General features: G+C 37.1%; 1 protein-coding gene across 12 annotated transcripts in view; it reads right to left on the reverse strand.

Moving 5' to 3' along the window:
- Positions 1-24,746, reverse strand: part of LOC125398814 (cytochrome P450 3A13-like) — a 90,665-nt gene that overhangs the window by 15,177 nt on the left and 50,742 nt on the right. For 4 of the 12 annotated variants that reach the window (XM_087903424.1, XM_087903421.1, XM_087903423.1 and 1 more), the window contains exons 4-9: positions 13,123-13,223; positions 12,794-12,882; positions 4,460-4,595; positions 3,685-3,751; positions 2,884-3,027; positions 249-328 (exon numbers count right to left, since the gene is read on the reverse strand). In XM_087903424.1, coding sequence (XP_087759550.1) covers positions 249-328; positions 2,884-3,024 — 221 coding nt within the window. In that variant the 5' untranslated portion in view covers positions 3,025-3,027; positions 3,685-3,751; positions 4,460-4,595; positions 12,794-12,882; positions 13,123-13,223. Of the gene's footprint in view, positions 1-248; positions 329-2,883; positions 3,028-3,684; positions 3,752-4,459; positions 4,596-5,728; positions 5,764-12,793; positions 12,883-13,122; positions 13,224-24,746 lie in introns of all 12 variants that reach the window. The other 8 variants (XM_087903427.1, XM_087903429.1, XM_087903428.1 and 5 more) reach the window with 7 other exon arrangements.

A 24,746-nucleotide genomic window follows, 5' to 3' on the forward strand; every position in this document is an offset into this window, starting at 1 on the left:
TATGACTAATACAGGTTTTGATACTCTAAAACAAAATTACAAAATATGGAATTATCATTTTTTGTTCAGTTGAAATGCATGTATTTTCTTCTATAATTATCACTTTGTACTACTAATATTCTGAAATCAAACATGCATGCAAGATAATATCAATTTATATTAATGTGATTACAGAAATAGGCTGGACATATTAACCCTCTTATAGAAGTCTTATTCTGTGTACATTCCCCTTTTCAGGGTCCTCATACCTTTCAGGACGGAACTCCTCAGGCTCTGACCAATATTTTGGATCTCGGTGTAGAGCAAAGACAGGTATAATCACCACAGTCTATTTAGGAATGAGTATACCATTGATTTCAGCATCTTTCTTACTGATTCTGCTAACCCTGTAAGCAACTGGATATAATCTCATAGCTTCACTCACTACCATGTCAAGATATTCCATATCTAGTAGGGTTTCATAAGTGGCAGATGCTTGGGAAGATTAAAAAAGAAGATTTTGCTGATTTGGATATTTGAAACCAACTTTCATGACAAATTATAAAGTACTTCTATGTTCCTAGGAACTCCACATTCAACAATATTAGTGACTGGGTTTATCACTGATAAGTCTTATTTATAATAGTCATGTATGTTCACATTCTAAAGGGCCACTGAAATCCATAAGGATTGAAGAATATTCACAGAAACTTATACTTAGGTCCAAATCTTGAGTGTTCTTTTGCACGATTTTCCTTTTCAGTAATAATCAAAGGGATATTATGTCTTTCTCTTCAACATAAATTAGTTATTGAGAGTGTGAAAACTTATTAAGGAAGAGGGCCACAAGTTCAGACTGTGGAAATATAAAGAAGATAATTGTTATTTCTTTTTAAAAAATCCATATCAATCCTTCAGAGGATAATTCACAGTTTTTAAATCCTGTGATTAAATTTAACATTACTATAAATGAGCAATTAGAATGTTCTTATTAACCAATGCCATAGTAAACAGGAATAGTGTATGAAATTACAGTGACTAACATCAATAAGATCTTTTTTCTTTGAAACTCATCATGGTTAAATGGATAAAAATGGAGACTAATTGAGCAAAAATTTCTATTCCAGTTAAAAGCCCAAACAGCTCTATGCTTAGTTCCTGATAGAGCACCTCCACTGGTGCTTAAAATGGTGTTCTAATGAATCTTTAACTTCCAATATTCCACAGCCTCGTCAACTGAGAAGGAGGTCTAGATGAAAGAATAGGAATTAGATTAGATTTGTTTGTGTGTATCTGGCAGAGTTGTCCAGATGATTCATTGATGTAGCAGGGTCCTGCCAATTGCAAGTGGTACTGTATCCTTATAGGATAAATTTGAGTTGTAGGAGAACATCTAAATTATGGTCAATGAGTGGACCAGAGAGCAGCCAGCATCCTCCATGTCCTGGTGTGCTTTATTGGTGGTGAGGGAGTACCTTGGTCAGAAGTAGTGATAAGTAGGGTGGCATGCAGCCCTGTCTCCAAGTTCCTGTCTTGAGTTGCTTTATTGACTTTCCTCAGTGATAGACTATCATATGAAAATATAAGATGAAGTAATTGTTTACTTCCCATGGTTGTTTTGGGTCATGGTATTTATTACAGTTACATAATGAAACAAAAACAGAGGGTGAGTATGAGGCCTGAAGATGCTTTGAAGGCACCTCACTGACAACATAGCTGATCCCAGAATATAGGTACTTTCTTGACTGAGGTTTCTGTCCTGCCCAGTTCCTGGAATTGTTAAGTCCCAAACAAATCACAAAGAAGTCTTTATTAGTAATCATTAGTTATAAACTGATTTACTCATTAGTTCAGGCTTCTTATTTCCTAAAACTTGTAACTTACATTAGTTCATAATTCTTGTCTGAGTTAGCCACGTGGCTTGGTACCTTTTTTGGCAAGGCAGTCACATCTTGCTTCTTCTGTGGCTTAGTCACGACTGCAGACTGTAGAATCCCCTTCCCAGTATTCTCCTGTTCTTTTTGCCCCACCTATTCTTCCTGCCTGGCTACTGGCCAATCAGCATTTTATTAAACAAATACAAGAAACAAATGTTTACAGGATAAAAACATTGTCCCACAGTAGGTCCCTTACACCTCATTGCATCTAATTTTGGACATAGATGAGAAAACAGCTTATATGATATGTGGCTGTCACTTTGTGAGACACTGAAGCTACCATATTGTAGAGGTGAACAGTGTAGGTTGAAAGCCGCCATGATCTGTTTTGTTCAAATTGAATCATATGATTAGAGAGCAATAATGAGAATAGCTGAATCAGCTTGCCCAGCAGAGACAAGGCAAGGGTCCATTAATAGCAGTCATACCATAGCATTTCCATTGATAATAATAGAGGTATCAGGTCACTTGTTTGAGGTTCTAGGGGAATGCTTCAGTAGTTAACAGCATTGAAGGTTCTTGCAGAGTGTGCAGGCTCATTTCACAGTACCCACATGGTGAGCATAATTCCTAGAACTCTAGTTCCTAGGAAGCTGATGCCTTCTTCTGGCTTACTCACATTTCAGATATGTACATAAAAAACAGATATAGGTATGTAAGCAAAACACCCATTTAAGTTTAAGAAAATACTTGCTTGACACTTGCTTATCATTAAAAATCTAAAGAGATTTTATTCATCGTTTAGAATGTGTTATTGTAGTTAAGAGATAGCGGATGTTTCAGGCTCTGTACAGAATTACAGAGATTAGTTTTTCTGTACACATATTTTCCCTCTGCCGAATTTTCAGACACTATTGCTGAAAGTATCGGTTCTTACTGTACTAACTATAATTCCAAATACAAGTATGGAACTATTTTCATGTTGAGGTTTCACCTTTCCCCTCTATCTCCAAGTCTATCAACTTACCTTCTTGGGTAGGGCTAAATCAATCTCATGCTGGAGTTTCTTTTGGACATCAGGATAAGTTGCCAGCAAATACATAATAAAGGAAAGAGTAGTGCTTGTAGTCTCATAGCCGACAAAAATAAATATGATTGATTGGGCCATGATCTCCACATCAGAAAGAGGTAAAATAAAATTAGACAGATTTTAAAATCTTAATTAAAATATTATTTCATTTCTTCTTTTCTCTCCTCCCTCCTCCCATTCCAAGGCCACACTTTTCCTCTAATTTAGCAGTTCCTTAACAATTTTTATTAATACAGAAATAAAAAATCATATAACTACAACATGCTCAGTCTGCTCAGTTTGCCTTGCCTTCTTGAATTTGTTTCCGGGTTGACCATTTAGTATTGGATAATCAATCATGGACTAATCCCTGAGGAAATCTAATTATCTCTCTCTCAGCAGTTGTTATTTATATGTATCTCTCCAACTAAGCATGGGTTTTCATGAAATTGTCCCCATGTATGTTAGAATGTCAGCTATTATTGGGACAATTCAGGTCTTTTTTAGGCATTCATGCTATTGATAATGCATGGTTGTTCTTTTCTGTCATAGATGGAAGGTACAATAACTTTGGTATTTTCTTTATGCAGATACTCCAAGATTTTAGAAAGTTCCTCAGGCTGCTGCTTTTTAAATACATGTCTGTGCCTCATTGCAATTTAACAGGAAGCCTTTTCTGCTTAAGTGATCCTGTCTACATTTCAAAAACAAATATCTCTGCCTGTGCTTCTCTTTAGACTGGAAAGCATCCTTTATTACCTTTGTGGTTCTCCACGTTTTTCAAATTCTGGGAGTTCATCATCAGCTGAAAAAAATCCACTCGGTGCTGAAAAGAGACAGAAATATCAAAGTCAGAAGTTGTGTTGTTAAGTAAGAAATGAGTATGGGATGGAGACCTTATATTCTTTTATGACTTATTTAATGCCAGTCTATGGTTAAGTTTGCCTAAATCACTGGTTACAAAAACTGTTATTTACAGATTTTGGAGAACAAGAAGTCTGTCATACTCTAGTATCATGGTGCCATGTCCAACACCTTTTCTCAGGGCTTTTCCTCATTCTGAGCATCTGAAGTTACTCATGACAGACCCCTGACTGAATGGTTGTCAGTTTCTTTTTCTGTTATATGCATTTGTTTAACAAAAAGTTCTGAATATCAGCCTGTTGTTTACTTAACCTATTCTTAAACAACATCCCATATTTATTGACGGCTGTTTCTGGAGCTCATTGCTGGATTTTATGTGACTATGTGCAAATATTCCAAATACCCAGAGCAATAAAAATTTGCTTAGATACTGATTCTTCAGTATCTTACTGACAGTAACTTCCTGTCATGTTCTGGTCTCATTAGGCAAAGCTGTGTTATTCAAGTGCCATTCTCAATGCTCAAAGAAATTTCCCAACTTAATGGCAAGCCACAACAAAGATTAAAGAGAACGAATTCATCAAATATTTTAATGAGACTTTCCATAGGGAATGTGTGACATGTGACAGAAATGCTTTTAAATTGAAATTAAATTTTTAATACATTTTACCTTCTGATTACCTGCCAATCAATCTTTTTTTTTTTTTTTGCTTTATTCACAAAATTTTGTAAAAAACTTGTAGCATCACTTGGAAGAATGCAGATATTCAGTTTTTCATATAGTCCTTTAAGGAATGGAAAGAGTGCTATAGAGAAGAAGAAACACCATGACGAGATGTTAACTTTACCTATTGTCAGTTACTTTATTCATCAATGTTAAAAACTGTATAATTAAAAAATAAAACAATCAAATCTAGTGACAGAAACAAAATTGGCCGAAAAGCTAAAAAAATGTAAAATATATAAAGCTTATCACACCTTAAGATCTTAAATCTTTAAAATAAATTTATTTATTTATATTTTATGATTATTTTATATACATTTCTCAAAAAACTTCCATAACTAGTCAAATATTGAAATATTGATGTTCAAATCAACAGTGAACAAAAGTCTCTTTCTCCATATCCTTACTAGCATTTATTTTTATTGCTTTTGTAAATTTTTTTAAATTTATTTATTTATTGATTGATTGATAAAAATTTCCACTTCCACCCCTTCTCCCAATACCCTCCTGCTCCCCCCACTCCCTCTCCAGTACCAAGAGCAGTCAGGGTTTCCTGCCCTGTGAAAAGTCCAAGTTCCTCCCCCCTCCCTCCAGGTCCCTCGGTCCAGGTCCGAATCCAAGAACACATTAGAAAAATCATCAATTATGATCAAGTGGGCTTCATCCCAGAGATGCAGGGCTGGTTCAACATATGCAAATCTATCAATGTAATCCATCATATAAATAAACTGAAAGAAAAAAACCATATGATCATTTCATTGGATGCTGAAAAAGCATTTGACAAAATTCAACACCCATTTATGATAAAGGTGTTGGAGAGATTGGGGATACAAGGATCATACCTAAATATAATAAAAGCAATATACAGCAAGCTGACAGCTAACATCGAATTGAATGGAGAGAAACTCAAAGCCATTCCACTAAAATCAGGAACACGACAAGGCTGTCCACTCTCTCCATACCCCTTCAATATAGTGTTTGAAGTTATAGCAATAGCAATAAGACAACATAAGGGGATCAAGGGGATTCAAATTGGAAAGAATGAAGTTAAACTTTTGTTATTTGCAGACAATATGATAGTGTACATAAGTGACCCCAAAAACTCTACCAAAGAACTCCTACAGCTTATTTATTTATCTTATATCCTGTCTACAGTATCTCCTCATTTCTCTCCTCCCAATACCGCACCCTGTTGATACCCCTCAATCCACTCACCTTCTTTTCTGTTTAAAAGGGAAGGTCTCCAATGACTGTCAACAAAACAAGACATATATAGTTGCAGAAAGACTAAGCACCTCCCCATACATTAAGGCTGGGCAAAGTAACCCACTATGAGGAGCAGTAAAAGTGTTTGAGACAGCCCTTTTTCCTACTAATAGGAGTCCCACAAGAGGATCATGCTACACAACTGTAACAGACATGCAGAGTGCCTAGGTCAATCCCATACAGGCTTTCTCATTGTCAGTTCAGTCCCTATGAGTCCAGGTCATTTGGTTCTGTGAGTATTCTTGTAATGTTTGACTCCCCTGTCTCTATAATCCTTTTCTCCCTCTTCTGAAGGATTACTTGGGCATGAGAATATGACCACACAAATATTGCCTAGAGTGTCAGGACCTACAAACCTAACATAGAACCAAACATAACTGGAGGACAAAAATATCCTTGTCAGTGTAAGGATTTTGAAGTTTTAATAAAAACATATAAACAAAGAATACATTTTCTCCACAGGAATTCAGTAAGGAATTCTACAAAATACTTACAGAAAACCAAAACCAATTCTTCACAGGAAGGTTCAAAACTTACAAAATTACAAAAAGCTTCAGAATTCATTTTAAAGGCTTATACTATCTTCTTAATCATACCAGAATATGTCATGCAAAGTAAAATTGTGTCAAATGTGACTTATACATTTGATGGAGATTTCATCAATAAAACACTTTTCACAATGATGCAGAAACATGATACCTTGAAGCATGCTATCCAAAGAGGTACAAATAGAATAAAATCAAGTGGCACACAAGCACATAGAATGAAGTAATTTGAAAATTTAGAACAGGGTCTCCAATAATCCTTCCTGTCTAGTGCTCTCATAAAATTAGATGTTCAGGGAATTCTCTTAACTTGATAAAAATGTCTATGAAAACCAAGAGTTTACACAGATATTTACAGAGAAGATGTTTCCTTATAAGTTAAAAAGGGACCACGATAGCTTGTTCTTTTTATCTTCACTACTCCTCATTGACTATAACCAAAAGTTTTATAGTCTACCAGGGTTCAGCATCAATATACAAGGATACACAAAAGTAAGCTGCAACTCTGAGTTCTGGTACTCTCAGTATTACATCCCTCTAAGTGCTGAGGGGGAGAATCACATGTTTGAGAGCAGACTTAATTGCTAAATATAATCTGAATAAAATAAGCAAAAAAATTCATTGTTCATGGTGAAATAAGCAACATTAGAACTGCTAGCCAAGCATCATACCACAAAGTCCCATCCCTAAGCCCTGTGTTTGAAGAAGAATCCTGCTCTTAGGCCAAGTAGACCAAGAATTACAATCATCCTGCCTCTATATCATTACCTTAGGAATTAAAAGCATTCAGCAACACAACTGACACAAAACTGCTCCTTTACTTAACTGCATTCATATTTAATAGAACAAAACAAGACCAATGTGAAACTAGCAAGAAAACACCATTCACAAAATCATTAAAACATAAATAGTCATGGCCCCCACTGCACACTGATCCTCCTGGACACATAACATTCATTGGGCTGACCCAGGGAAGATTTTGATGAGGAAACTCAACATCAAATATATTATCAAGCAGGACTTAGGGAAGAGAATAATGCCAAGGATCCTCCTTTGGTGAGACAACCTCATATTATGGCCAAGTTATTTTCTTATCAAAATTTTTCCACAGTCTTACTCTCCACTACAGCTATTTCTTGTTTTTTATCGTATCCTATGTCAATATAGATTCCTACTTTTCTCACTTTTTATGTTATATGATTTCTTTGTTTTACAAACCTTTTTCTATAACCTTTCTTCTTTCTTAAAACATAGACTGGTCTTGTTCCCAGTATATCTGTGACTCAGCTTTCAGAGAGATGAGATTGTTTTATATGATATGAGTGCACAGCCTTAACCTTCTGTTTCCAGTCTATATTTAAACAAGATTTCCCCATCTTTTTTTCTCTCTACCTTTTCCTTTCTATATACACATTTCTCCCCATTTCCTACTAAGAAACATTCAATTAGCCACTAGTTTCTCCAAGGTTTACTTCTTACATATCTTCTCCCTTATTCTCACTTATAGTACAAACAGCTAAGTAGTAGAGAGAGAATTCAGTATGCCTTAGCTGCTAAAACATTTGAACTTAAGGACTTTCTAAAGATAGCTTCTTAATTGACTATCAATATATTTTCATGGCAGTCTTACTGATGGACAACAACTCATGTTGAAGACATTGATCAACTGTCTGTGAATGACTGAGTGGAGATCTTGAAGCCCTGAACACAAGGCTAACAGAAGAAAATTCATCTCAACCCTACTCAAATATAGACTTTCTTTAACACAAAACACTCCCACTGAAGGAAGAAAGATGATATGAATTAAATCAACAAGAAAACTTAACTTCTAATGCAAAGACAGATAAAAAAATCTCAGCAGTAAAGCACTAGTAAGATGAAAAACTAAATCAATTTTCTTTCAATAATTATTAAGTTAATAGCAACTCTTAAAAAGATAAGCAGACATAACTCTATATTAGAAATCAAAGTGATTACAAATTTGTTCAAAAAATTCAAAAAACACGTACCTATCTTCTGAATAATTCCAAGAAAACACTAAATGCTTAAAGAATTCAGGGAATTGAGGAAAGGTATTAAATAAAATTTCATAAAAAGATAGAGATTCAGAAGGGAAACAACAATGAGATAATGACAGAAATGAAAAATCTATTAACTCAAATATAAGATTCTGTGGAAAAGATCAAAGATAAAATGAGTAATATATATGAGAAAAGATGATGACCGAGAGACAAGACAGAGGAATAGGACCATTCAGTTATGGTTAGTGATCAATTTGATCAAGAGGGTAGGTATAACTTGTAAAGGCTTTTGGGAGACCAAGAAAAAGTCTGTGAGTTTCAGCATAGAGAAATGAGAAGATTTTCATGTCAAAGTTATATAAGATATTTCCAATAAGAACATAGAAGAAAATTTCCCAAACCTAAGAAAGAGATGTCCATGTAGATACAAAAGTGTAGAGAGAACATTACATAGGCATGAGCAGAAAAGAAACATCCTATATCATATTAAAGGTAAAAGCTCACAACACACAGAATAAAGGAAGTGTACTGAAACAAGCAAGAGGGAAGGACCAAGTCACAGATCAAGATAGATCCATCAGTGTCACAGCTGAATTCTCAGTGCAAATCACGTAAGATCATAGGGCTTAGAAGATGTATTTCAGTATTTGAAAATCAAACCTGCTCAGAAAGATTAACATATCAACAAACTATTGATGATAATCAAAGAAGAAAGAAATATTATTTGGGATAAGTCAGGCTAAATGATTTTAGCCATGTTACAGAACATACTGGAAGAAATACTTCATCCTCAAGAAAAAGATAAACACATTTAAAAAGTCTAGAGGGGAAAAACAATACTAAGGTAGCTGTTAAGGAAAAGAGAATGAAGAAAATAAAGACAGTAGGAAATCAGTAATGTAACAAGAATTAAATTACATTCATTTCACTTTCATTCCAATGATGGAGAGATGGTTCAGTATACGTAAATGTATAAATATAAATCCTGACATAAATGCGCTCAAGGACAGAAATCATTGTTTTTTTTTCATATTTAACAACTCAACATTAAACATTCACCAAAACTAATAAAAACATATGTAATATGCAAATATAAAGGAGGATATTGGGTCAGAACATTAAATAGAGACATAGAAGAGAATATAGTGTAGTGTAGTGTGTGTGTGTGTATGCATATGTGTGTATACCATAAGTATTTTTACTTTCTATGTTAGCTAAAACAAATTTAGCATACTGGTAGACTTTAAAAATGCCCTACATAGCTATAGATAAAAGCCAATATGTTAAATGCTTTCTGATAATTTTCACAAAGGATACCTGGGGATGTTGAGGGAATTCATCTTCATTCCAAAGCTGTGATAGAGACTTCTACACCTACTCTTAAAATAAATATACTATCCATAACAAAAAAATCAGAAACATTTGAAGCAGATGACATTAAATTAACTTTAATTCAAGAGATGAAGGAATGAATTGATGTATGTAAATGTATATTAATAATGAGTTTAGTAAATTAAAGACAAAAATGCCATGATCATCCAATACTTATCAAAAATATGTAGGAATGATGGATAACCACATGTGTTGGGAAAATACAATGGGTGATAATAGAACCAGATCATATGGGAGTGAAAGCAAGATGGGGAGGCAAGGGTTTATATATATATACTATGAGAAATCTTTTTGCTTTATACGTTTATTAAAATATGTCTAATATCTTAATATAGTTGAAAAACAATCTATATACCTGTAGAGAAAAGCAATGGAATGAAAATGTCAAACGTTAAAAGCTTTTTGATGTTTCTCACAAAGGGATCCTGGGGATTGTTGAGGGAATCCGCTACAACTCCAAATGAGGTACTAATAATCACATCCATGCTATAGGCTCCAAAGATCCTGAGTCAAGAGACAGGAGTTAGTATGTGACCCACGCAGCCCCTGTCTTGAACGCATAAAGCATGCAAACTACTCAAACTCTCAGAAACTGTGATACCCTGGAAAAAGTCATCCTGTGTAATATAGGAAAAAAGGATATTTCTGAGTAAAATATAAAAATAGTCTTGAGGGAGGTTGACTTCCAGTTTCCTGAGAAACCGCCACACTGATTTCCACAGTGGCTGCACAAGTTTGCATTCCCACCAACAATGGATGAGAGTTCCCCTCTCTCCACATCCTCTCCAGCATAGGCTACAATTGGTGTTGTTGACTTTAGCTAATCTGACCGGTGTAAAATGGTATTTCAAAGTGGTTTTGATTTGCATTTCCCTGATCACTAAGGATGTTGAGCATGACCGTAAGTGTCTTTTAGCCATTCGAAGTTCTTCTGTTGAGAATTCTCTGTTCAAATCAGCACCCCATTTTTTAATTGGGTTAAATAGAGTTTTAGTGTCTAGTTTCTTGAGTTCTTTGTATATTTTGGAGATCAGGCCTTTATCTGATGAGGGGTTGGTGAAGATCTTCTCCCAGTCAGAAGGTAGCCTTTTGGTCTTACTGACAGTGTCCTTTGCTTTACAGAAGCTTCTCAGTTTCAGGAGGTCCCATTTATTCATTGATTCTCTTACTGTCTGTGCTACTGGGGTTCTACCTAGGAAGTGGTCTCCTGTGCCTATGTCTTGTAGACTACTTCCCACTTTCTCTTCTATCTGATTCAAAGTGGTCAGATTAATCCACTCTTGGGAATATACCCAAGAGATGCCCTATCATACCACAAAAGCATTTGTTCAACTATGTTCATAGCAGCACTACTTGTGATAGCCAGAACCTGGAAACAACCTAGGTGTCCCTCAATAGAAGAATGGTTAAAGAAGGTGTGGAACACATATACATTAGAGTTTTACTCAGCGATAAAAAACAATGACATCTTGAATTTTGCATGTGAATGGATGGACATAGAAAACGTTTTACTGAGTGAGGTAAGCCAGACCCAAAAATAGGAATATGGTATGTATTCACTCATAAGTGGATTCTAGCCATAATTAAAGATCTTTGAGCCTATTATTTGTTATCTTAGAGAAGCTAAATAAGAAGGTGAACCTGAAGAAAATCATGTAGTTATCCTCCTGGAGATTGGAAATAGACAAGAGTCCCAGAATCTTCATCTGGTGATGGATGGAGATAGAGACAAAGACCCACATAGGAAAACTGGACTTAACTCCCTAGGTCCAAACGAGAAGCAGAAGGAAAGAGAACGTGAGCAAAGAAGGCAGGACCAGAGGGAACCTTCATTCGACGATGGATGGCAATACAGATGGAGACCCACATTGGAGCACCGGACTGAGTCCCCAAAGGTCCAAATGAGGAGCAGAAGGAGGAAAAACATGAAAAAGGAAATCAGGATCACGAGGGGTGCGATCACCCACTGATACAAGGGGACCAATCTAATGAGAGTTCACCAAGGCCAGTTAGACTAGGACTGAACGAGCATGTGATCCAACCAGATTCTCTGAATGGGCCGGATTCTCTGAATGTGGCTGACCCGGAGTCTTTCTGAAAAGTCATTGACAATGACACTGGGACTTGTTTCCTCTGCATATACTGGATTTTTGGGATACAGTCTGTTTGGATTCTCACCTTCCTGGACCTGCAGGGAAGGGGGAGGAACTTTAACTTCCCACAGGGCAGGAAACCCTGACTGGTCTTAGGGATGGAGAGGGAGGAGGAGAGGGAGTGTGGGGAGTGGGAGGGTGCTGGGAGGAGGCGCGGAAATGGAAACTTTTATAATTTAATAAACTTTGAAAAAAAATATTTGTATATAAATAAAAACTTTAATTTGTTGAAATAAAAAATATATATATAAATAGACTTACCAAGATTTTAGTACATTAGAGTTATTGATAGTTTGTATTTCGTATGCTCAGGACAGTCTAAGATTACCATTTCAATGTCATCTTGATATAACAGGGCTTTACTAAATTCTCCATTTCGGGAAGCCTCTTGCTTTTGAGTTTGATAGAGATGTGGGAGAAGATTTTTTTTTCTTTTTGATATTTTTCTATGTGCCTCAACAAAAACTATGATTTTATATTGTTCAATGTTACAATCTGTAACACTCTTAGCCAAACCAACTCCTGAGAATGTTCCATATACACTCTCCTCCCACAGTTCCCAATCTCCACAACTGTAGCTGTCCTAAGATTATGTTCTTTCTAAGATATATAGTTTGTCTTCCAGAAAATGCAGGATGACAACAGTTAATCTAATATTGTTTCATGTACACAGTAGGTGGGTTAACACCTTGTGTTTACCAAGGTGATTTGAAAGTTTCTCTTTATCAAATAGTTCATAGCTGTATAACATCGCACCCCACATTTACTCTAGCTCTCGGTTAATTCAACACGGGAAATATTGTCCTGAAATAATTAACACAGGGAAGATTAGCTACCTCGCAGGCTGGAGAGATCTTCAGATGTGGCAAATAGGCCCCAGAAAATGCATTCATCACTACTCACTCTTTCATGTTAATAGACTTGCCTTCCTCTGCCTTCTGACCAATGTGTTTCACCAGTGAATCTCCATAATGTTGGATGATGGGGATCATCTAATCACAAAACACAACACAGTCTGTTGTTAATGTAAGGCTCTGAGTCCCAATATAACAAGGCTTTTGAAATGATGAAAGGCCAGTCACATATTCTAATGGTCTGTGTAAGACCTAGAAAGAACAAAATCCATTCTAAAGAATATTAAGCTCAAAGAATTGTGGTGAGAATGATATTACTCTATCTGTCCTCAGACACAGTCTTATACATTTACAGTGATAAGTCCTCCACTTTCTTACCTCCTTTAGTTTTCCACTGGAGAAGGTTGGAGACAACAATGTTCGAATTCTCTTCCATTCTTCATTCTGAGACCTAGTGATACTTCTTTTCATAAATCCACCTGGACAAATAAAATATATTTTCCCTCCATGAGATTCGTTACAAAACATGTATAAAACAGTCACTACTTCTTTAATAGATATTGACCATCTTCCTGGTGGAAAGTTTTATGCTTAATTTTCAATAAATATTCATCAAAAGAGACTCAAACTAGGGACAGCTGTTAGGAGCATATGCGGCTCTTGCAGAAGACCTGAGTTCAGCCCAGCATCACTTCAGGTGGCTTAAAACTGCCTGCAGTTCCAGATCAAAGGGATCAAACATAGTCTTCTGGCCTTTGTGTTCATTGCACTCATGTTAACAAACACATACAAAGACATACATATATACAAATAATTAAAATAATATCTTAAAAATTTAGAGTCAAGATGTCAAGATGAACTGCTAGAGACATGGGAACAGCCACCTTCTGGGACCATCATGTGTCTCAGGTATCTTAGATCCATGTCAAGCAGCTATAATTGCCTTCTGACTTTTGCCAACTTCATCAGATATGGCTATGCCAACAAAAATTCTTGATAGATGGATAAGGACCACTATTATAATATATACAAATGTATATAATGTTATAGAAAATGCATATATACATGAAGTGAACTTAAAACACTAGGGTGGCAATACTTCTCCAAGGAAAATACACTAGTACCAGCTATGAGAATCCCCCTATTGAGATTTGGTCAGGGAATACCAAGAGACTCCACAGACATATAGAATCTTTTGTTATTGCTGTTGCTTATCTCCCGGAGGTATGAAGGTAAGTCCATATTGCTGAAGATACCACATGATTTACAAAAATGACTCAGAAAGTGTCAGCTGAAATTAACTCCAAAGTACTGAGGATCTGCTTTCATCATAACAGATGGCTATGTACAAACTGCTAATGGAGTGACGCAACCAATAGTCCTACCTAGTTATATTACCTATGAATCAAAACAAGATCTATCATGGCACATTATTCATAAAGGTGAAATAGTGGCACTCACATCATGGTAATAACCAACAACTATCTAATTGGATGGAAAACCTTTTCAAAGTAGGGAAATGATGCCTAAAAGCCTAGCTCAATATAAAAGCCTAGGAACATTATGGATCATAGAGGTAAACCTACTTTGACCATTCTTCTAAACCAGTATAATTAATTAGCTGCCTTACTAAACTTATCTTGATATCCACATGTAAATGTAGATCTCTCCTCTCAACAAAAAGATTCCTTTGAAATATAAGGAGACCACTACATGAAACAGGACTAGTCAAAAAGACAAGAACAATGAGTAATGGTATTCTCCTCAACTGATCCATAGATATATCACAATTCTTGCACATAAAGCTAAGGAAATATTTCAGAAAAGGGGGCAGAAAGATTTTCAGAGCCAAAGGACCAGGGAATCTTCTGTGAGAATGTACCTTCTAGTTATACCAGGGAAGGGACACCAATGAAATATCAACAGCATGATTGTCTAAACAAGACCTGCACAATTGCAACAACATGTGAGGAAGTCCCAAGGAACCCACTACTAGATGAAGATCTACAGGCAATTATCAGCAGCTGAGAGAGGAAGAATTAGTATTCTTCAGGGATGATCACTCTGATTGTCTCATACTAAGTGGTCATCCTTAGAAACATACAATGGACTCAGCAGGTTGCAGTTAGGTATATTCATCTAAATTTATATGTAGTAAGTTAAAGAAGAGGAAACCATTACTGGCCCTGAAGGTACAAACCTTCAATCCCAACACTTGGGAGACAGAGGCAGGCACATCTCTGTGAGTGTGAGATCATCATGACCTAAATAGTGAGTTACAGAACAGCCAGGGCATAGAGTGAGACCCTGTCTCAAAAGAAAGAAAAGAAGTCTGTGAACTTTAGGAGAAGTGGGGTCACAGGAGGGAGGAGAAGGAAGATAAAAATTGTATTTCAATTAAAAGCTTTTCTTTCTTATTTTATTTATTTATTTAAATTTCTTTTTGCCACAGTTCTCCTTCCCACCCCCTCCTCACACCACTTTCGCCTCACCCCAGCCCACCCCATCAATTCCTCCATGGGGAGTCAGCAGATTCTAGCCCATGAAGTTAGGGAAGAACCAAGACCCTCCCCCTGCAGTAAGATTGAGCATGGTATTCCACAACTAGGGAATGGATTCCCACAAGCTTGTTTATGCACCGGTGATAGGTAAAAATTTATAAAAGAATCATTATAGTTGATACAAGAAGACACATATTTGAATAATGTTAGTATCTTCTTTTGGATAAATTATTTTAGCTCTGTCATCAAACTAAACTTGGTTCTGTGATAATATTTTGTTTATGCTGTAACAAGTAAAACTTGCCGGAAGATCAGATTGCAAACTTAGCCACATTAGTTAGCCATAGAAGCCAGGACATGGTGGCACACACCTTTGTTTATTTATTTGTTTGTTTGATTGATTTTTCTTTTTATTGATTTTTATTGAGCTCTACATTTTCCTCTGCTCCCCTCCCTGCCTCTCCTCTCCTCTTCAACCTTCCTTCAAGGTCCCCATGCTCCCAATTTACTCAGGAGATCTTGTCTTCTTCTAGATTCCATGTAGATTATATCTATGTATGTCTCTCATAGCGTCTCATTGTTGTCTTAGTTCTCTGGGATTATGATTTTTGGAGTGGTTTTCTTTGATTTATGTTTAAAAACCACTTATGAGTGAGTACATGTGATACTTGTCTTTCTGTGTCGGGGTTACCTCACTCAAACTGATGTTTTCTAGCTCCATCCATTTTCCTGCAAAATTCAAGATATCATTATTTTCTTCTGCTGTATAGTACTCCATTGTATAAATGTACCACATTTTCCTTATCCATTTATTGGTCAAGGGGCATTTAGGTTGTTTCCAAGCTCTAGCTATGACAAACAATGCTGCTATGAACATAGTTGAGCACATGTCCTTGTGACATGATTGAGTATCCTTTGGATGTATACACAAAAGTGGTATTACTGAGACTTGAGGAAGGTAGTTTCCTAATTTTCTGAGAAATCACCAAACTGACATTCAACGGGGCTGTACCAGCTTGCATTCCCACCAGCAACGCAGAATTGTTCCCTTTACCCCACAACACTCCAGCATAAGTTGTCATCAGTGTTTTTGATCTTGGCCATTCTTACAGGTAGAAGATAAAATCTCAGAGTTGTTTTGATTTGTGTTTCTCTGATGACTAAGGATGTTGAACATTTCCTTAATTGTCTTTTAGTCATTTGAGATTCCTCTGTTGAGACTTCTATGTTTAGATCTGTACTCCATTTTTTATTGGATTACTTTTTCTTTTGATAACCAATTTCTTGAGTTCTTTGTATATTTTGGAGATCGGACCTCTGCCTGATGTGGGGTTAGTGAAGAACTTTCCCCATTCTGTAGGCTGTTGTTTTGTCTTGTTGGTCATGTCCTTTGTTTAAAAAGAAATAAAAGATTAGAATAAAATAAAAAAAAGTTTTTCAGTTTCAGGAGGTCCCATTTAATAACTGTTTCTTTCAGTATCTGTGCTGCTTTGGTTATATTTAGGAAGTGGTCTCCTGTGCCAATGTGTTCAAGTGTACTTTCCATTTTCTCTTCTATAATGTTCTGTGGGGCTGGCTTTATGTTGAGATCTTTGATCCATTTAAACTTGAGTTTTGTGAATGGTGATATATATGGATCTATTTTCTTTCTTCTACATGTTGATATCCAGTTATGCCAGCACAATTTGCTAAATATGCTTTCTATTTTCCATTTTGTATTTTTTGCTTCTTTGTCAAAAATCAGGTGTTTCATGGTGTGTGGATTAATATCCAGGTTTTCAATAAGGTTTCATTGATCCTGTTGTCTGTTCTTATGTCAATACCAGGATGTTCTCAGTACTGCAACTCTGTAGTAGAGTTTGAAGTTAAGGATTGTGATACATCCAGGGGTTCTTTTATTGTACAGGATTGTTTTGGCTATCCTGGGTTTTTTGCTTTTCCAAATGAAGTTGAGTGCTGTTCTTTTGAAGTCTGTGAAGAATGGGCATTGCATTGAATCTATAGATTGCTTTTGGTAAGATTGTCATTTTTTCCATGGTAATTTTAACTACTCAAAAGCATGGAAAATCTTTCCACTTTCTGGTATCTTCTTTAATTTCTTTCTTCAAAGATTTAAAGTTCTTGTCATACAAGTCTTCCACTTGTTTAGGTAGAGTTACTCCAAGATATTTTATGCTACTTGTGGTTATTGTGAAGGGTGTTGTTTCTCTGATTTCTTACCAGCCCTCTTATCATCTGTGTACAGGAGGACTAGTGATTTTTTTGAGTCAATCTTGTATCCTGCTACATTACTGAAAGTGTTTATGAGTTGTAGAAGTTTCTTGGTAGAGTTTTTGGAGTCGCTTGTGTAAACTATCATATCATCAGCAAACGGTGATAGTTTGACTTCTTTTTCAATTTGTATCCCCTTGATCTTCTTTTGGTGTCTTATTTGGTGTCTCTAGCTCGGACCTCAAGAACTATATTGAATAAAAATGGAGAGAGTGGACAACCTTTTCTTGTTCCTGATTTCAATGGGATTGCTGTGTTTTTCTCTCCATTTAGTTTGATGTTGGTGTCTTGCTGTATTTTGCCTTTATTATGTTTAGGTATGTTCCTTGTATCCCTGCTCTTTCCAAGACCTTTATCATGAAGAGATGCTGTATTTTGACAAAAGCTTTTCGGCACCTAATGAGATGTTCATGTGGTTTTTATTTTTCACTATGTTTGTACGGTTGATTACATTGACAGATGTTCATATGTTGAACCATCTCTATATCTCTGAGATGAAGCTGGTTTGAGCATGGTGGATGATGGTTCTGATGTATTCTTGGATTTGATTTGCCTGTATTTTATTTAGTATTTTTGCATCAATGTTCATGAGTGAGATTGGTCTGTAATTCTCTTTCTTAGTAATATCTTTCTGTGGTTTGGATATCAGGGTAATTGTAGCCTCATAAAAAGAATTTGGCAATGTTCCTTCTGTTTCTATTTTGTAAAGCAATTTGAGGAGTATTGGTATTAGTTCTTTTTGAAAGTCTTACAGAATTCTGAGATGAAACCATCTGGTCCTGGAAGTTTTTTGGCTGGGAGATTTTGATGACTGTTTCTATTTCTTCAGCAGTTATACATCTATTTAATGAGCTTTTCTGGTCTTGATTTAACTTTGTTAAGTGATATTTATCCAGAAAGTTGTCCATTTCCTTTAAGTTTTCCAATGTTGTGGAGTACATGTTTTCAAAATATGACCTGATAATTCTCTGTATTTCCTCCATGTCTATTGTTATGTCACCATTTTCATTTCTGATTTTGTTAATTTGGATATTCTCTCTCTGCCTTTTGGTTAGTTTGGATAAAGGTTTGTCTATTTTGTTGATTTTCTCGAAGAACCAGCTCTTTGTCTCACTGATTCTTTGTATTGTTTCCTTTCTTTCTATTTTGTCAGTTTCAGCTCTGAATTTGATTATTTGCTGGCATCTAGTTCACTTAGGTGGGTTTGCTTCTTTTTGTTCTAAATTTTTCAAATGTTCTCTTAATTCACTAGTTTGGGATTTTCCAGCTTCTTTTTTTTATTTTTCCCTTCAAAAATTTCCACTTCCTTCCCCTCCCTCCACTCCCTCCCCTCCTGCTCCCCCACTCACCCTCCTCCTTTCCCCTCCAGTCTTAAGAGAGGGCAGGGTAACCTGCCCTGTGGGAAGTTCAAGGCCCTCCCCCCTCTATCCAGCCCTAGGAGGGTATGCATCCAAGAAGACTGGGGTCCCAAAAAGCCAGTACATGCAGTGGAAACAAGTCTTTATGAAGGCATTTGGAGCTATGAAATTTCCTCTTAACACTGCTTTCATTGTGTCCAATAAATTTGGGTATGTTGTGTGGTCATTTTCATTGGATTTTAGGAAGTCTAATTTCCCCTGCTATTTCTTCCTTGATCCATTGCTCACTCAAGTGAGCATTGTTTAATTTCCATGTGTTTGTGGGCTTTCTTGAATTAGTATTGCTGTTGACTTCTAGTTTTAAACCATGGAGATCTGATAAGGTACATGGGGTTATTCCAAGTTTTTGTATCTGTTGGGGTTTCTTTTGTTACTGAGTATGTGGTCAATTGTTGAGAAGGTTCCATGAGGTGCTGAGAAGAAGGTATATTCTTTTCTGTTTGGATGGAATATTCCATAGATGTTGGTTAAGTCCATTTGAGTCACGACATCTGTTAGTTCCATTATTTTTCTGTTCATTTTTTTGTGAACAGTGTCCAATGGTGAGATGGGAGTGCTGAAGTCTCCCACTATTAGTGTGTGGGGTTTAATGAATGATTTAAGCTTTAGAAGTGTTTCTTTTACATATGAAGGTGCCCTTGTATTTAGGGCATAGATGTTCACTATTGAGATGTCCTCTTGATAGATTTTTTTCTGTGACTAATATGAAATGTCCTTCTTTGTCTCTTTAGATTAATTTTAGTTTGAAGCTTTTTGTTAGATATTAGGATAGCTACATCCACTTGTTTCTTAGGTCCATTTTATTGGAATATTTTCCCAACCCTTTACTCTGAGACAATGTCTGCCTTTGAGGTTGAGATGTGTTTCTTGTATATAAAAGAAAGATGGATTCTGTTTTCATAACCAATCTGCTAGCCTGTGCCTTTTTATAGGTGAGTTGAGTTCATTTATATTTAGGGATATTAATGACCAGTGATTGTTATCTCCTATTAATTTAGTTGTCATTGTTGGTGATGTTAATTTGTGCATTTTTTCCTTCTTTGGGATTTGCTGCTATGAGACCATCAATTGTCTGTACTTTTGTTGGTGTAGTCAACATCCATGGATTGGAGATTTCCTTCTAGTATTTTGTGTAGGGCTGGGTTTGTGGCTAGGTATTGGTTAAGTCTGGTTTTGACATGAAATATCTTGTTTTGTCCTTCAATGTGATTGAAAGTTTTGCTAGGTATAGTAATCTGGGCTGGTGTCTGTGGTCTCTTAATGTCTGCATAATGCTTGACCACGACCTTCTGGCTTTTATTGTCTCCAATGAGAAGTCAGGTGTAATTCTCATAGGTCTGACTTTAAATGTTACTTGGCCTTTTTCCTTTGCAGCTCTTAAGATACTTTCTTTAATCTGTATAATTTGTGTTTTGATTATTGTGTGGAAAGGAGACTTTTTTCATCTAGTCTATTTGGTGTTCTAAAAGTTTCTTTGTCTTCATAGGCATATCTTTAAGTTGGGAAAGTTTTCTTCTATGATTTTGTTAAATATATTTTTAGTGCTTTTAAGTTGAACTTCTCCACTTTCTTCTATACATATTATTCTTAGGTTTGGCCTTTTCATGGTGTCCAATACTTCCTGGATATTTTGGGTTAAGGTTTTGTTAGATTTAATGATTTCTTTGACTGATGAGTCTATTTCCTTTATTGTATCTTTAGTGCTTGAGATTCTCTTCATCTCTTATATTCTCCTTTTCCTGCTTGCATTTGTGGTTCTTGATCATTTTCTCATGATTTCTGTTCTATAATTCCCTCAGCTTATATTTTCTTTATTGTTTCTATTTCAGTTTCCAAGTCTTGAATAGTTTCATTCATATGTTTGATTTATTTTTCTTGGGTTTCTTTAAGGGATTTGCTGATGCCTTCCAATTTTTTGTTTGTGTTTTTTTTTCCATTTCTTTGAGGGAATTTCTGATTTCCTCTTTAAGAGTTTCAAACCTTTTCCTGAAGTTGTTTTTTAAGTCAATTTCTTCTGCTTCCTCTATATTTGGTTGTTCAAGTCTTGCTGTTGTAAGGTCTTTAGGTTTTACTGGTGTCGTGTTCATCTTTGTGGTGTTGCAGGTATTCTTACCTTTTCTACTCATCTTTTCCTCTAATAAGTGTTGTTGGGGCTGTCTGTGATTCTGTTGATTGGTCTTCTAGGTGCCAGTGAATCCAAAGCTCAGATGGTTGTTCCTCATGGTAAGTTGTTGGGTCCCTAGAAGACAGGCCTTCGCACCCCCACTTGATCTGTTTTGCACTATTGCACTTGGTTGAAAACAGGGACAAAAACAGGAACAACCTGTTGTTTTCAGCAATGTTTCTAAGGATGTTTACCCCTAAGCCATTGAGTTATGGTGATGAGCTTCCTGCCTTTTGCTGTCTTGGCCTCCCCTGCTGATGGCTGTATATACTGTGTGAGAAAGTGGAATAAAGGCTTGTCTGCAGAACCTGAAGTTGTGTTGCATGTTAATCCTGATGTCCCTTGCTCAGAAGAACGACAGTTGCTGTGCTGGTGTGGCAAGTGGAGGTTCCACTGAGATCTGAGAAAGAAGGGGTAGCGGACGGGGTCGTCCTAGACCAGTAAGTATGGATTGGGGTAAAATGGGATCCACAAGCAGGAAGAGAGATATATCCGATAGTAAAATTATTAGAGAAACAAGGAACCGCGGTCAAAGAGAAAACTATAGAGGATTTTCTTAAGAATATAGCTGCAGCAAGCCCATGGTTTTTGACAGGTGGAGGTGTGAACATCTCTGATTGGAAACAGGTAAAAACAGATTTGCAGAAACGGCTGCAAAAGGAGGGTGCCGATAGTGTTCCTATATCTACCTTTTTGCTGTGGTGTCTGGTTCGCGATGCCCTACTTACTGATAAAGTGAAAGTGAGACAGGAGATCATAGTTGCTAAAGAGATACTTGAAGAAATACAGGAGGAGGAAACTCACCGCTCCATATGTCAGAGGTACCAGGGGGAACTTTGGAATCTGGCGCAGGACTAAGGTTAGCGCCAAAGTCTACCTGCTTTTGGGTGCAAAATCAGATAGCAATAACCTCTGAGTCAGAAAATGGGAAAGACAGCCTTAGCTCTAGTGCAGAGAATAGTTTATCTGAAGAGGAAGCACAGCTAATGAAGGAAATTAAAGTACTTCAGAAAAGGCTGAAGCGCTGTAAGGCGAAGGATTCCTTATGTGTGCCCTCAGCCCCACCTGTTTTTAATGCCGATTGGGGAAAGAGGGAGTCCCGTTGTGGACTGATAGATGACAGGGAAGCCGAAGAGGGCTCTGGAAGAAGAAGAGGTGTTAGTTTTCAGCCCCGGCACACAGTTGCCCTGGTTATAGAGGTACCTGATCCCAACAATCCAGGACAGATGCTGAGACAACATGTGGCCTTGATTTTTAAGGAGATGAAGCAATTGAAAGAGGCTGTGGTGGTATATGGCTCTCAGGCCCCATTTATTCTTGCCATGGTAGAGTCTTTTGCGGCATTGAATCTTACACCTAACAACTGACAGCAGCTATGCCATGCGGTATTATTTGGGGAAGAGATTACTTATTGTGGAGGGGGGAATATCAAGAGAATTGTTTACAAACGGCTAGATTAAATGTGCAAGTGGGACAGGCACAGCGCAATCTAGACATGCTACCTGGAGCAGGAGCTTATGCTGACTTGGCCAATCAAATTGTGCTAGATCCTGCTGTAAATCTCCAGATGGCAACTGGGGCTACCAAAGCTTGGAAAGCTCTGCCAACCAAGGCCGCGGGGGATCAAGCTGTCAAAAGTTCTTTACTCAAATGCAACAGGATTTAGAGAAGGCAGAGCTGATCATAGCTCCTGAGAAGGTCCAAATGCAAGCCCCATATTCCTACCTTGGGTACCAATTGGCCATGGATGGAATTAAACCAAAAAAATTAACCATTAACACCTCTCATCTTAAAACCTTACATGATTGGCAGCAGTTACTGGGAGACATACAGTGGATACACCCCTCCCTAGCAATCAAAATAGGTAACTTAAGACCATTGTATGGTATGCTCTTGGGAGATCCTGATCCAACCTCTCCCCGAATATTGATGCCTGCGGCCAGGCAGGCCTTAAGGCTTCTTCTGGGCAACATTGAAAGGGTCTATCTCCAGCAGATTAATTATGATCAATCATTAATTTTTGTAGTTCTTGCTTCCAGTTTTGCCCCTACGGGAGTCTTTTGGCAGGATGGACCTATTTTATGGGTACACATGCCTGCCTCTCCAGCAAGGGTAGTCACCCCATACTATGAAGCTGTATTACAATTACTTTGGGAAGCTAAGAAGGTTGCTGCCCAGACATTTGGGAAGTACCCTGACAAGATTATAACACCTTATACTAAAGACCAGCTAGTACAGTTACAGCAGTACCATGATGAGTGGACCCTTTTTCTCACCTCCTTTTCTGGAAGTTTTCATTCTCATTATCCTCAGCATCCATTAATGGTCCTGTTTTAAAATCATCCCATTATATTTCCCCAAGTGATTAGAGAATCTCCCATACCCTCAGCTCGTGCTGTCTTTACAGATGCTTCCTCTAAAGGTAATGCAGTAGTGGTCTCTGGAGGAAAAGTATGGAAAAGTTCTGTAGGGGATGTATCAGCCCAAGCTGCAGAGGTAACAGCCTGCTTCATTGCACTCCAGCTCTTCCCTGGGGAACCTGTAAATTTGTATACTGATAGTGTGTATATGGCCCACATTTTTAAGCCACTGGAGACATCTGCATATACATCACCTACCTCTAAGGTCCATCATTTGTTCAGCTGTGTCCAGCATTTGATTTGGCAATGGACTGAGCCTTTGTTTGTCAGATATATCCACAATCATACTCGGCTGCCTGGGTTATTGTCAGCAAGTAATGATTTAGCTGATAAAAATACACATGTTTGCTTTACTTCTGACCGCGCCCAAGAAATACATGATAAATTTCACCTTAACGCTCACTCCCTTCGGCATCATACTTGATGCACGCGAGAAGTAGCACAAACCATTACACCTTCTTGTCCTCAGTGTGCTCCTTTCCTAAGGAGCCCCAATTTAGGAGTTAACCCACGAGGGTTATGACCAAATCAGTTATGGCAGATGGACATTACACACCTGCCTGCCACAGGGAAACTTAAATTTGTCCATGTATCAGTAGACACATTTTTAGGAGTAATTTTCACATCCTTACATTCAGGAGAATGAGCAAAAGATGCCATTGCACACTGCCTATCTGCTTTTGCCTATATGGGCAAACCTGAGGTTATTAAGACAGATAATGGCCCAGCATATATCAGTAAAAAATTTTTATCCTTTTGTTCATTCTATGAAATTTCCCATAAAACAGGCATTCCATATAACACAATGGGTCAAGCAATTGCAGAAAGAGCCAATCAGACCTTCAAGAAATATTTTCAAAAAATTAAAAGGGGGGAGTTCATATTCTCCCTCAACTACTCAATTATCCACCATTCTCTTTATTTTAAATTTTTTGACTGTGGATGCTGAAGGGCGCTCACCTATGGAGCATCATACACAGATTAGGGCTCAGAGCCTAGGTTGGGTTTCTTGGAAAGATTTGCAAACAGGAAGATGGATGGAACAACCCCCTTGTTGGCAAAGGTGAGGGGGGCTGTATGTATTTTTCCTCCAGGAGTTGATAAACCAATTTGGGTGCCAGAGCAGTGCGTAAGGCCAGTGACCCAGGATGAAGACACAATGCTCCTTCTGTTTCAGGTGATGACTCTGGTAACAACAACAGAATTATGAGCGATGAGGAGTCTGCTG

Source organism: Myodes glareolus, chromosome 2 (assembly GCF_982192425.1).
Source record: "Myodes glareolus chromosome 2, mMyoGla1.1, whole genome shotgun sequence".
Lineage (NCBI taxonomy): Eukaryota > Metazoa > Chordata > Mammalia > Rodentia > Cricetidae > Myodes > Myodes glareolus.